Below are 14,065 nucleotides of genomic sequence, written 5' to 3' on the forward strand. Positions count from 1 at the left end.
AGTCCCTGCTGGTTTATCACTCTGAGGGATTAATTTCCTCATGTGAAAGGCATTATTTCAAGGGGTGGGGCTGAGGGTACTGCTACCTCAGGTCAGGTAAACCCTTGAGAATCCCGAGATTCAAAGTTCTCTGCTTCAACAGGGTCCTCCCAGTCACCCCCATCCCAAGTTATAGGATCCCATTCTTTGCCAGTTAATGCCCTTACTTTACCTGCTGACCCTCTCTGAGGCTGAGACTTCAATTTTTGTTGTAACTCACCCAACCTTATAATGAGGGCTTCTGTTTGATTTTCTGCAACTTGAGCTCCGTGGCTGCTGGAGAGAGAGTATCTGGTGAGGTCTCAGTAGTTGAAGGTGCTGGTGAATTATTAAAGCAACTCCAGATTCGTAAAAGAGTCTGCTCCCCTAGAGCCGCTCTTTGCTGTGATAAGACACCATGACAAAGGCAACTTATGGAAGAAAGAGTTTAAAGGCCGACCAATTTATTTTATGTATTTAGGCACACTGTAGCTGTCTTCAGACACACCAGAAGAGGGCATCAGATCTCAGTACAGATGGCTGTGAGTCACCACGTGGGTGCTGGGAATTGAACTCAGGACCTCTGGAAGAGCAGCCAGTGCTCTTAACCAGTGAGCCATCTCTCCAGCCCCTAACTTTTTTTTTTTTTGGAGACAGAGTGTCACTAGGTAGCTTTGGCTGGCTAGCAGTTCACTGTATAGACCAGGCTGGCCTCAAACTCAGAGAGATCTGCCTGCCTCAGCCTCCTGAGTGCTAGGATTAAATGAGTGAGGCACCATGCCTGGTGCTATGCCAATTCTTTTGGCCCCTGTTGAGTCAGCATCTCCCAGGTACTGTAAACACAGTCCAGTCTGGACCATGGGATTGTGCATGAAGTGGTGCCTCCCTCATTACCGATTCCCAGCAAAGCCTTGCCTTCTTGTGTAGTTTTCAATGGGGCAGGAAAGTATCATGGATATGGAATATAAATTAATCCATCAGAGCGAGGCTTCTAAAACTTTCTCCTTAAGACTTCTTTGGCCTGTGGTGGTGGTGCACACCTCTAATCTGAACGCTTGTGGGGCAGAGGCAGGTGGATCTCTGAGTTTGAGGACAGCCTGGTCTACAGAGAGTTCCAGGACAGCAAAGGCAACATGGAGAAACTGTCTTGAAAAACCACCAACCAACCAACCAAAAAGTATTATTTGACATACATATATAATTTTTATAAGTTATTAAAAACTAAAGCAAATTTCTATGTGGCTTGCTTTTTTAAATTTAAACTCGGTCAGGTGTGGCAGGCCTGTAATCCCAGCGTTTGAGAAGTAGAGAAACAAGGATCAGGAGTTCAAAGTCATCCTCATTTACACAGTGAGTTCATGGCCAGCCTAGGCTACTAAGCTCCTGAAAACAGACGTGGGCAGGGATGGGACTGAATATCGGCCAAGTATTGATCCTGAAGAACAGAGTGCCCTTGATGTTTTTCATTGTTATTGATAATTTGATTTGACAGTCATCAGTACTGAGAATGCCACTTCATATAAATCCATGGAGCAGGATGACAGAGGTATATTTAAGGCCATTCAAAAAACAGGTCCTAATCCCAAGCCCAAACTCACTTAACAATGTTTTGTGGTTTTTTGTTTGTTTGTTGTTTGTTGTCTTGTTTTGGTGTCTATGTTTTGAAACAGGGTCTCTCGTGTACCCCAGGCTGGCCTCATATTTGCTCGGTGGCTGTGGACGTGACATAATGCATGCTTTATGCAGTGCTGACTACAAAACTCAGGGTTTCATGTGTTCTAACCAACTGGATCCCCTGCTGGAGCAGTTCTTTGCTTTTGTAAGACTTAAGTCAGCAACTCAAATACCAAGTTTTAAAATATTTTTTTATTTTGTGGGAGTGCCTGAATGCATATCTGTGTGCCATGGTGTGTTTGGTGCCACTGGGGGCCAGAAGAAGCATCAGTTCCCAGGACCTGGAGTTACAGACAGTTGTGAGCCATTGTGTAAGTGGTGGGAGCTGAACCCCCGTCCTCTCCAAGAACAGTTGGTGCTGTGAATTGCTGAGTCGTCCTTCAGCCTTTAAAACCACTCTAGCATAGTGTAATCCAAAGGCAGGCTTACACACTGAGGACAATAGTGTCTTTGTTTCCTGTAATTGGACCATGGTTCCGTGGTCCACAGGGTGGGGTGACCTTACCTGTTCAGAAACAAGGCTGCGGCAGACTCATGTGACAAAGCCAGAGTGTGCACTGGCAGCAACAGCTTAAACACACTGCACCTTTTGATTCCTAACTGTGCACTCTAAGGCCTTGCCTTTGTCCACAGCCCACCACATTAGCTATGCAGACCCACTATCTAAGGTCTCACAGGTGGATTCCCCTCATGTTGCTGCAAATCACCCTAGCAATGTGTTCTAGTTTCTTTTCTATTGCTGAGATAAAGCACTTTAGCCAAAACATAAAGCAGGGATGGGAAAGTCTATCTGGCTTACAATTCCAGGGTACAGTCAGTCCATCACGGAGGGAAGCCACGGTGGCGGGAGCCTGAGACAGCTGCTCACACCACGTCCACAGTCAAGAGAAATGAATGTGTCCACGTTGCCTGCTTGTCACCCCACACATATGACCAAGGACACAGAGAAGTTTGGCAGGGACCATGAAAGACATGGCTGCTAACTGGCAGGTGTGGGCTGTGCTCAGCTTTCTTATGCGGCTGGGACCGCCTGCCTAGGGTGGCACAGCCTAAGATAGTAAGTACGGTCAACCAGGGAAACCCCCCAGAGTCATGCCCACTGGCCAATCTGATGTAGACAACTCCTCAGCTGAGTTTCTGTTCCCCTGAAACTCTGGGTTCTGTCAAACTGGCATTTAAAGTTCACCAGAAGGCAGCAAAGGGGTGCGTGGGGCGGCCTCACCTCCTCTGCTGCACTCCCCTCCTCACTCTCACATCCTGCAGACACACCACAGGGGTTCCCATGAGCCTGCGTAACGCTGCCCCTAATTTTACTAGATCAGGAAGGGAAACTTTGGGGACACCAAATTTCCTTGTATGGGGCTGTTGTTAATGCTGAAATAGATACTGTCTCTTTCATGGAAGTGCCAAGCCTTTAAATCAGCTACTCTTCGTATCGCGGACCCCCACTACCTGGATCTGTCTCCCCACGTGCCCATGGCTTTGGAGCTCAGGATAAGCTCTCTAGCCCCGTGTGGAACTGACGTCTGTGGGGTGTTTTTTTTTTTTCACCCTACCAGCGTAGAATGTGCAAGTTAGCATCTTTAGCTTCCTTTTTACTAATTTTATTATTTTTTGCCTTATCTGCTGATAAAGTCTCCTTCCTGTAGGCTTCCCCATTTAGGGGATAGTTTGTACTCAGCAGCATCTCTCACTACCAAGGGTGGGGACATTCCACTTCCCAGCCACTTTCCCAAACATGCTACGTCCAGGGACTACAAACTCACTGGATTGGACAATGGACAGTCTTACTATTCCCTCAGCAGCGGGTCCTCCATTCTATGAGTGAAAAGACTGCACTGAGCAAACAAACGAGCCTACAGTGTGCACTAATTCTCTCTGCCTCTGACTGTGGCATGGCTGGCTGTGCCTCTGACTGTGGCATGGCTGGCTGTGCCTCTGACTGTGGCATGGCTGGCTGTGCCTCTGACTGTGGCATGGATGGCTGTGCCTGATTGCACGGCTGGCTGTGCCTCTGACTGTGGCATGGATGGCTGTGCCTCTGACTGTGGCATGGATGGCTGTGCCTCTGATTGCACGGCTGGCTGTGCCTCTGACTGTGGCATGGATGGCTGTGCCTCTGATTGTGGCATAGCTGGCTGTGCCTCTGACTGTGGCATGGATGGCTGTGCCTCTGATTGTGGCATAGCTGGCTGTGCCTCTGATTGTGGCATAGCTGGCTATGGATCTATCTTACAGTGGCATGGCTGGCTGTGTTTCTGACTGTGGCATGGCTGGCTGTTCTAAATCCCTGCTTCCTTGGCTTCCTGATAACTGTAACCTGGAATTATAAACTGAATAAAGTCCTCCCTCCCTCCCTCCCTCAGGCTGCTCTCTGTCTGGACACTTTATAAAACAAACAGAGACTAAACTCTGGCAGGGCATTCTCATCTCACACAGCAGACCACATTCTAATGAGTTTGGACAGTACCAACCCCTCAGAAAATGACGGAAAGGCTCACCCATGAGTAATGGGTCCAACTCAAGGCAGTGTATGGATCACTGGGTATAACCTCGGGTGGTCGTGCCTCCCAACTGCCCCTGCCCTGGTTTAGGTTTCCTTTAAGATGCACTAACGACCTTAGTATCAGCCAATGGCAGCGAGCAGGGAGGAGGTGGCGGCTAATGACTCTAGGAGGGCAGCTATCTATAAAGTTAGCTCCCTTGTTCCCAACAGAAAAATGCCAACAGCCCCCTCAATTTTATATGTGGCCTATGCCATTGTTGGCCACAAGGTGGGGTCTCGGCTCAGTCACCAGGGCAGCTCCTGTCCCATGATGGTGATGGTCAGGTGTTCTATCACACCCATCTCTTAAAACCTTCTTTAAATGTATTAAATGCATGCTTTGTTTACATGCATATCTGTGCATCCCTTACATGCCTGGTGCCCTCAGAGACCAGAAGAGGTCGTTATCACCCCTGGAGCTGGAGTTAGAGGTGGTTGTGAGCCTCCGTCTCCATGCAGGTGCTGGGATTTGAACCCAGATCCCCTGGAAAAGCAGCCAGTGCTCTTAACCACTGAGTCACTGCTCCAGCCCCTCACACTGACCTCTTATGGCCAGAGGCAGCCTTGGCTTTGGGAACTCACTTGGGAAATGATTATATATAAAGGTTTGGGGAGCCTGGCAGTTCCAGGTAGTCAATGCTAAGCAGCGGACAAATGGCAAACAAAGGGCAGTGGAGATTTCTGTAGAAACCTGGCTGGAAAGTTGCAGTGCAAGGCGGGGCCTGGGTAAAAGAAACAAGGATTCCTTTGTTACTCAATGAGCATCCTGTCTTCCTCCTCCTGCTCTCCTCTCCCCAGCAGACTTATGTAGAAGTTTTGTCTGTCCTGTCCCTGTTCTAAAATCAACATCAGGAGAATTAATCTTTGGCACACGCATGGCAAAGAAGAAAGGGGGGACAGGGAGAGAGCATGGGTTTAGGCGCTCCTTAGCCTGGGAGGGCTGACAACAGACTGCACAAGAGAAAAAGGAATGAGTCAAAGTAACCCTTTATCCAGCAGGTGCTGGGTTGTGCCTCCCACGCTCACTAGAGTTTTAGGCAAAGGTTCAAGAGAGCGGGTTACCCTAATTACTGCCTCTGGGACCTTGCAGCCAGTGTCATCCACAGCTTCAGTCTTTCAGAATGCAAACGCACAAAGCCAGTAAACAAGGTACTGAAGCCAGGCACTGTCCTGTAAGAGCGCTGGCTGGGGAACAAGCCCCGCCCACAGCTCCTCTACTTTCACTTTCCAGTTCCTGGCCTTAAGTTTCTTTTTCCCCACAGGCCGACCGGAAAACTGCCCATATCCAATCAGACCGATAGCCTTGGTAGTAATTTCCTTTTCCAAACAGTCATTTTGCCAGCTCAAGGTTTATTCGGGGGTGGGGATAGGGGAGCAGCATTGGGATTTTTTTTGTTTTCTGGGGGGTTTTTTTTGAAGCATTTGTTTTGTGTGTAGGTCTGTGTAGGTGCATCCATGACATAAATGTGTACAGAGATCATAGGACAGTTTTAGGGAACTGGTTCTCTCCTTCCACGTGGGCCTGGGAATCAATGTGACTTGAGGTCATCAGGCTTGGTGGTGAGAGTTCTTCCCCATAGAACCATCTCAGGGCCCCCACTGTACAAGTCTTAGACATCTCTCCCTCACCCACACCCCCATCCTCAGCCCCTTTAAAGGACTGGGAAACGCCACCAATCACAGGTTTAAAGGGTTTAATATGGTCGCCACCCCCTTAGCTCCTGTTCACAAGCTTGAATACTCTTTTGGAATACCAGTTAGACCCAGCCGTACCCAACAGCAAAATTTCATGTTGCAGAACTGAAAAGTTGAGATCCTCAGAGCATGTGGGTCTAGGGACGTAATGGCCTGAACTGGTGTTTCCCACATAACTGGGAGCTTGCTCTGTGGGTAAAGTGTGTGCTCTGAAGTCAGTGACCTGAGTCCACCTCCTCCTGCCCAGATGAAGGCTGCAGCCAATGACTGCCCGGCACTGGACAGACTGGTGGGATAGGACAGATGCTAGGACAGCCCCTACCTGTCTCCTCGCTGCCAAGGAAGGCTGGAAGGACCCACAGCCAAGAGGCCTCTTCAAACTCTTCTTTGCCTGGAACTCCACCATGTTCTAAAGGTAGAAGGGTCCTCTGACCTCTCTGTACACGCTACAGCACACATGCAACATAACCCCATGACCAACACAACAGCAATAAAATCGTAACAAAAAAATTAAATTAAACCCTAACCAATGGCTATCTCTCTGCAACAGGGTAAGAGACCAAAACCCAACCCAAGTCACAAGAAGAACAACAATGGCTGGCTATTCAAGACAAGGCCTTCAGTCAAACCCACAGCCCACCGATATGGCTGGCCAGCTTGCTCTGGGGAGTCCAAGCTCCACCCTGGAGTTTAGAGTCACACGCAGGCTGACGAGCTCATAGAGTGAGGATTTTGGAATCTTGGTTTCCTTAAAAACACTGAACTATAAGAATATGGTTTTGTTTTTAATCCCAGCTGTGGGGACGTGGGGCTGCTTCAAGTCACCTGACCATGATTTGCCTCCTGCCTTAGCAGGGCCATGACTTTGCCAGTGGCAGACAGTTTCTGCAACTGTGCCATGCTTGGAATCCTGGGGACTTTTCAGAGGGGCAGGCTGGGCTGTTGAATGCTGTTGGTCTCGTTCATAAGAAGAAACATGAAGTAAAAAATTAGATATTCTGACTGCAAAGATCAAACTCACCCCATGGAGCTCAATGCCCCCAGGCAGCAGGAAGTAGTCCAATGATACTGTTGCCACTTTCTGACCCGACTTTATTAAGGGATCTCTTTCCTCTCCTCTCCTATCTAGTGCTTGGGGGTAGATGGGGGCACAAAGAAGAGGGATGGAGAAGGGTGGGAAAAAGAACCCCAGCACCAGGTCTCATGCCTGCACGCCAAAAGTTTAGCCATGGAGTCATCTGATTCCAGTGGACTTTGAAGGTTGTTACCCCAAAATTTCGGATCCTGGTGATCAATTCTGACCTCTTCTGAAGAACATGGTTGGTGGAGTTTGTTACCTTTTGTTCCACTTTCGGAATGTCCTCACTGCCTGTTCATTACGTCTGTCCGTTTCAGTTTGTACTTCAGCAATGGGTCAATTGCTTCTTGCTCTTCTTTTTCTCCTTCCCAGGCCGGAGAGGCACACTTGTCCTCCAGCTTCAGGGTAGCAAAGGGTCTGGGATTCTTGACCGGAGGCAGATCCCAGATCACTGTGCAGGGGCCAAGGTGTGAGAGAGGTGATCAGGGGACAGAGCCCCGACCCCTTAGCCCTGCCCCGAACATGTTGAGGGCAGGAAGAAGCTCACAGGAACCCTTCTTTCTTTATTTTAAGCATGTGTTTGCACATGAGCCTATAAAGGTATCTGGGCCTGGAGGAGACTGAGGAGTTCGGGTGGGTACATTAGCAAAGGAGTTACAGGTGGCTATGAATGCCTGGGAACCAAACTCCAGTCCTGTGCAAGAGCAGCACATGGCCCCCAACTGCTGCACCATCTCTCCAATTCCACAGCCCTTTTCATGAGACAAGGTCTTATCTTTACCCTACCTTGCTCTGGAATTCACTATGTGGCCCAGGCTGGCTCAGAACTCAAGGCAACACTCTTAGGGGGTGTGGCCTCGTGAGAGTAAGTGTAGCCTTACTGGAGGAAGTGTGTCACTGTGGGCGTGGGCTTTGAGACCCTTCCCCTGGCTGCCTGGAAGACAGTCCTAGGGTTCCCTTCAGAACAAGATGTAGAACTCTCATCTCTATCTCCAGCGCGACACCGGCCTGCATGCTGCCAGGCTTCCTGCCTTGAAGATAATGGACTGAACCTAGGAACCCGTGAGCCAGCCCAGTTAAATGCTGCCCTTTATAACACTTGTCTTGGTCATGGTGTCTCTTCACAAAAATGGAAACCCTAACTAAGACACATACACATACACACACACACACACACACACACACACACACACACTTAAAATATTTTAAATTTTCTAAAAGAATTATAATAAATATAATATAAAAAAGAAATTACCTAGTGAGAAGGAAAAAGAAAGCAACCGGCACACTAAGGTAGAACAGTGGACCTTGTCTGGGAGCCCCTGATGCATTAGGTAATTCCACTGAAAAGAAAGCAGGTCCACAGAGATGCAAGTTAGTTATCACTATGAAGTAGAAAAGACACAAAAGAAGTCCAGCCAGAGCTGGAGAGATGGCTCTGAGGTTAAGAGCACTGACTGCTCTTTCAGAGGTCCTGAGTTCAAATCCCAGCAACCTGGTGGATGGCTAGTGGCTCACATGAGCTCTGATGCCTTCTTTTCTGGTCTGTCTGAAGACAAACTTTGTGACTTTTTCACCTGGCCTCACCTCTCAGAAAGTGGTGAAAAAGCCACAAAGGGCCAGGGGTGGGCTCTGAAGTCTCCTTGGCTGAGCTGGAAGGAGACAAGCTGGAAGGAGATGACAAGCTGGAAGGAGACGACAAGCTGGAAGGAGACGACAAGCTGGAAGGAGACGACCACAAACTGAAAGGAGACAGGCTGAAAGCTGCTGGCAAAGAGCCAAACTTAGCAAAAACCCACACAGAGCTCAAAGCCCACATAGGGGCCACTAACCAGTAGGCCAGCAGATCCATCCCCACAAAAGAAAGGCACAGATCCTAGTGGGCAGCAGGAACCCCTGAAAAAACATCCAGCCCAAAGCTCATTATCGCATCCGCCCTCATCTGCCTTCCTCCCTCTCTAACACACTCCACCCACACTGCTTTTCAGTGACTGGTTCTTGCAGACAGCTGCGATTTCTCTAGTTTCTCTCAGGACATAGAAGACTTAAAACAACCCTGACACCATGCTCTGACACTATGTGGGCTCTGATCTTCTGCTTCCTGAGTCACCCCCGAGACACTGGAGCCCGTGAGTAGGGATGGGGTGGGCTGTATGCCACATCCTCTCTGGGTAGATTTAGGGCAGGAAAACCTCCAACCGGGAACTTCGGGCCATTTTGCAGAAGACTAGGTCTCACTTAGTAGCTCTCTGATTGTCTTCGAACTCACTATGTATACCAGGCTGGCCTTGACCTCACGGGAGTTGGAATTAAAGTCATGCACCACCAAGCCAGCCCTTTCCTTATGTTCTAATGTGGTTTTCAGTATTTGCGTGTATGTGTGTATTTGTGCCAGAGGTCAGAAGGGGGCATCACACGCCCCGCTCTAGAGCTAGAGTTACACAGCCCCTCCAGCTGGTGCTCAGAGCTACACCACCAAGTTCTGGAAGAGCAGTGAGTGCTCTGAACAGCTGAGCTGTCTCCCCAGCAACCTGCCTGCTTCTGTGAGCTGTATGCTAGCTTATAAAGCACACACTGTGCACACTGTAGTGTAAATTTATTCATATGCATGTTTGTGTGTGCTCATGTGTGTAGCCTGCAACCCACACTACAGCCCAGATGTGGAGGTCAGAGGACGACCTGTTTGGATCACCTCTCCTTCCACATTATGGGTGGCATCAGGGGACTTAACTAGCTGAGAAGTCTCCCAGGCATTGTCATTTGATAAAGTTAAGTCCGGGTTCTTCCTGCCAGCCCAAGCTCCCAGAACTAAGACTCAGACTCAAGTTACATTTACAGACCCCTTGTCGATGTAGCTAGGCTCTACTGTGGCTCCACCATAAGCTACATTTGCCACCTGACTGGTTGGTTACCTGTGCTCAGGTACCAGGTGTTTCCTCACCCGCCACCCCACCTCCTCTCCCTGACTCCTCCTCTCCAGAATTCCTCATCCCACCTCTATTTCCTGCTTAGGCCATAGGCTTTTTAATAGTCAGGTGAGCATCCATCCAGGACACAAGAGGATCTCTCTACAGTTGTCATTGTCAATTATTTTGAGATAGAATTCTATTTATGTGACCCCCGAGTTCATGATCCTCCTGCCTCAGCTTCATGTACAGATGCATGCAAATACTCATGGACATAACATGTGCAATTATGTATTTCTGCGAGCTGGTTATAATGGCTAATTTCATGTGTCAATCAGATATTTGGCTGAACATTACTATAGACGTTTCTGTGAGGCTGCTTTTGGGTGGGACTTACATTAAATCGGCAGAAATTCCTCCATCATGTGGAAGGCCCTTACCAGTTAAAGAGGGGGACAGACTAAGGTCCTCAAGGAAGAACCTGAAACATAACATTGCCTTCACAGTTGACTGCAAGCTCAGCCTGTGTACCCTGCAGTTCTACAGAGAACCCTGCTGGGCATGGGACAGTCTGCCCAACTGCATGAGACAGATCCTTTGTCCTGGGGTTCCCTGTCTCTAACTCCTTTCTTGTGCTGGGTGCCTTATCAGATAGCAGATGTGTTTATGGACTTGGGGGCCCCTTGTGAAGGTGCACAGCAGAAGAAAGGAGACTTTCCTAGGCAGGAGGTCAAGGAAGCATAGGAAGCATTAAGGTGACAGGGTACAGGTGACAGGGTTAAGGTGACAGGATTCAGGTGACAGGATACAGGTGACAAGATTCAGGTGACAGGGTACAGGTGACAAGATACAGGTGACAGGATTCAGGTGACAGGTAGGTGGAGAAGTAAAAGTCACAAGTTCTGGGAAGGAAAGGCTGCCTTTTCAAAAAACAAGGAGAGGTTTGGAGAGGTGGCTCAGTGGTTAACAGCACTGACTGTTCTTCCAGAGGTCCTGAGTTCAATTCCCAGGAACCATATAGTTGATCACAGCCATCTGTAATGGGATCTGACAATACTCTCTTCTGGTGTGTCTGAAGACACGGACAGTGTACTCATATACATTAAATAAGTAAATAAGTCTTAAAAAAAAAAAAACAAGGAGAGAACTCAGCGCTGAAGATGAGCTCAGTAGGTGGAGTGCCTGTCCAGGTATTGGGGGTGGACCGTCCACCACTTCCCCTACTACCATAGAAACTTAGAGTCAGAAAACTTTGTAGAGGTTGGGATAAAAGGGGTTCTGGCTGTGGCTCACAGGCTGACACTCACAAGCTACCAGCTCATCTTAGGAGCCTCTAGCAGACTCCTGAGGCTTTGGGTTATAGAATGTTAGAGGGGAGAAGCCTGGGCTCCCCCTCAGCTTTCTTCTACACTGAGGCAGTTGAAATGGAGCTGGGTATGGTATCTCACGCCTGTGGCCTGTAATCATTTGGAGGATGAGTATGAGGACTGCTGAGTTCTAGGCAACCCTGGACATCACCCTGACCCCAGAAAATAACTACTGTATGTATTTCAGGATGTGGGCTGGCTTCTCATCCTTCCAAACAGGGAACACCCACAAAACCTGGAAATCCTGCCTGGGTGTGCATGCACAGACAACTAGATAAGGAAAAGCAAAGCCTACACAGAAAAATCCCGCCTCAAAAAAAAAAAAAATAAAGTACAAATACACATTAGAGTTTGATATAACACAATGAAATCTTACTTGGCTATAAAATGAAATTCCATGACATTTTAAGGCAAAATTAAATTATGATACTGTGAGAGATGGATTCAATCTCTCTCATAGATGAAATCAATACTCTAATAAGCAAGCCTCAGAAGGACAAATATAATTTTCTCATCTCTAGAACTCCGGTTTAAAATTATTATTTTGGGTGTGTGTGCTGAGTATGATGGTGCACACCTGTAATCCCAGCATTTGGGAGGTGGATGCAGAAAGATCAGAAGTTCAAGACCGGCCTCAGCTACATGAGAGCCTGTCTCAAAAATGAACATTTTTAAAAAACAAAATTATGTACCCATGTGTGTATGTGCTTTTAAATATATGGGAGGATTGCAAAACACGATAGAAACATGGAAGAGATCTTAAAGGAGGCAGGTGATACAGAACATGTGAAAAAACAGAAGCAGCAGAGCTGTGTTTAACTAGGGAAGAAATGGAAGCAGCTGGAGAAGGAGAAGGAGTGTGGAACTCAACAGTGAGGGGAAGAGGACATGGTAACAAAGTCAAATGACAGAGGCTGCAGAGGTGGTTCAAATGGTAGCAGACTGTAATGGCAGAGGCTGCTTAGATGGTTCAAATGGTAACAAAGTCTAATGGCAGAGGCAGCAGAGGTCGTTCACCAGTAAAGAATACATACTGCTCTTGCAAAGGGTGGGAGTTCAGTTCCCAGTAAAACCACTGGTAACTCCACTTCCAGGGCATCAGAAACCCTCTCCTGGCCTCTGTAGGGGTGGTTGGGGGTGGGGTGTGCATCACATAGGTTAAACACCTGCCCAAGTCAGAGGAGGACACCAGATCCCCTGAGACTAGAGTTACAGGTGGTTGTTAACAGCCATGTGGGTGTGGGAACTAAACTTGAATCCTCTGTAAGAGCAGCAGGTGCCAGCTCTTCAGGCCCTAAAATGATCTTCACAGAAAGGAAACAATGCTAGGACGACATGCAGTGCTCCGGAGAGCAGCTGTCTGGGATGCAGAGTCCCGAGTTCAGCCCCCAGCACTTAGGATACAAAATAACTATACACAAGCACAATGCACAAATGCACAAAGGAGAAAAGATGAAACCCATGACTTTGTATCCTACCTTCCTTAATTAACTAAAAACAAAATCAAAACTCTGCTATGGAGAGACTGAGGTGCTGCAGCTTTATATGTGCACCACACACAGACCGCACCCTTTGGGGGTCAGAAGACATGAGATCCCCTGGAGGTGGAAGGACAGACGGTTGGGAGAGGCCATGTAGATGCTGAGAATTGAACCAGGTCCTCTATGAGAGTGACACATGCTCTTAACCTCTGAGCCATGGCCCCAGCCCCTAACGCTCATTTGTTGATTCTCTGAATTATCCTAGTGCACAGTGTGGAATCTGACTCTCCTAGCTGGTGGGTTGTTATTGTTTTCATTTACGTGTGTGTGTGTGTGTGTGTGTGTGTGTGTGTGTGTGTGTGTGTGTGTGTGTGTGCGCGCGCGCGCATCCACTTGGTACCTCACACTAAATCCTTTTCTTACCTCAGGATCACACTCTCTGCACTATTCTTACTCAGCCGTGACAGAGCCGGGCCCAGGAGTTCCTGCATTTTTTGCCAGTGGCTTTGTAGATAACCAGCCCTTCATCCACTATGACAGTAGGAAGATGGAGGCAGAGCCTTGTGCTGACTGGCTGAGGGAAAATCCATATTACTTTGATGAGGAGACCCAGGTTTTCACCAATCGGATGAAGATCTTCCAGTTGAGCCTGAGAAACATTCAGCAATACTACAACAGCTCTGGTGACCGGAGTCAGAGAGCAGATGGCTTCTACCAGCAAGCAGGTATGTGTCTGGAAATGGCAGCAGGAAGACTTACCTGCCTCACCTAATCCCTCAGTGCCCTGACAGACCGTCCCAGAGCCCAGGGTCTGTTTGACATTCACAGATGTAACCCATAGTGTGCGTCTTCTGGGAGGCAGGAACCAGCAAACATAAGTAACCGTTTGTCTTCAAAGTGCTTCCAACTTCTATGGGAAGGCATTCAGATGTCTGAAGACCCTTGTGACCCTGAGGCCAGTGCCTCTTTGAAGCCAAAACTGACTGAAGCAAACAGAGACAGACACCCAGTGCCACTGAGTTTCAAAACTGAGATGAAACTTTATCTAAAACTGGGGGATGGGTCTGATGTGCATCTATCATCTATGAGGAATACAGAAGATAGGCATGGTGATTCGCACTTGTAAATCATCCAACACTGGGAAGGCTAAGCCAGGATGGTTGCCTGAAGTTCAAAGTCTGTTTGGGCTACTCATAGTGAATTCCAGGCCAGTCTGAGCTAAAGGATCTTTTTTTTTTTTTTTTTTTTTGGAGCTGGGGACCGAACCCAGGGCCTTGCGCTTCCTAGGTAAGCGCTCTACC

General features: G+C 48.2%; 1 protein-coding gene and 2 long non-coding RNA genes across 47 annotated transcripts in view; 2 read left to right on the forward strand and 1 right to left on the reverse strand.

Moving 5' to 3' along the window:
- LOC147998448 (uncharacterized) overlaps window positions 1-14,065 on the reverse strand; it is an 83,426-nt gene that overhangs the window by 30,475 nt on the left and 38,886 nt on the right. For 12 of the 28 annotated variants that reach the window (XR_015645358.1, XR_015645356.1, XR_015645351.1 and 9 more), the window contains 3 exons: window positions 13,524-13,747; window positions 8,266-8,353; window positions 6,999-7,461 (listed from right to left, as the gene is read on the reverse strand). The exons of 2 other annotated variants lie outside the window; for them this stretch is intronic. This is a non-coding gene — a long non-coding RNA (uncharacterized LOC147998448). Of the gene's footprint in view, window positions 1-259; window positions 316-5,500; window positions 6,379-6,998; window positions 7,462-8,265; window positions 8,354-8,597; window positions 8,732-8,842; window positions 9,092-13,523; window positions 13,748-14,065 lie in introns of those variants that run through there. 14 more of the 28 variants (XR_015645366.1, XR_015645367.1, XR_015645359.1 and 11 more) reach the window with 6 other exon arrangements.
- Window positions 6,262-6,701, forward strand: LOC147998449 (uncharacterized). Its single transcript, XR_015645383.1, has 2 exons — window positions 6,262-6,347; window positions 6,483-6,701. It is a non-coding gene; the product is annotated as an uncharacterized LOC147998449 (long non-coding RNA).
- RT1-T24-3 (RT1 class I, locus T24, gene 3) overlaps window positions 9,021-14,065 on the forward strand; it is a 39,369-nt gene continuing 34,324 nt past the window's right edge. For 15 of the 18 annotated variants that reach the window (XR_015644954.1, XR_015644955.1, XR_015644956.1 and 12 more), the window contains exons 1-2: window positions 9,021-9,139; window positions 13,193-13,489. Coding sequence is in view for 5 of the 18 variants with exons in the window: in XM_087598058.1 (XP_087454184.1) it covers window positions 9,088-9,139; window positions 13,193-13,489 (349 nt within the window). In the remaining 13 variants the exon portion in view is untranslated. 18 annotated transcript variants of the gene reach the window in all.

The sequence above is a fragment of the Rattus norvegicus genome, chromosome 20, assembly GCF_021556685.1.
Source record: "Rattus norvegicus strain SHRSP/BbbUtx chromosome 20, alternate assembly SHRSP_T2T, whole genome shotgun sequence".
Lineage (NCBI taxonomy): Eukaryota > Metazoa > Chordata > Mammalia > Rodentia > Muridae > Rattus > Rattus norvegicus.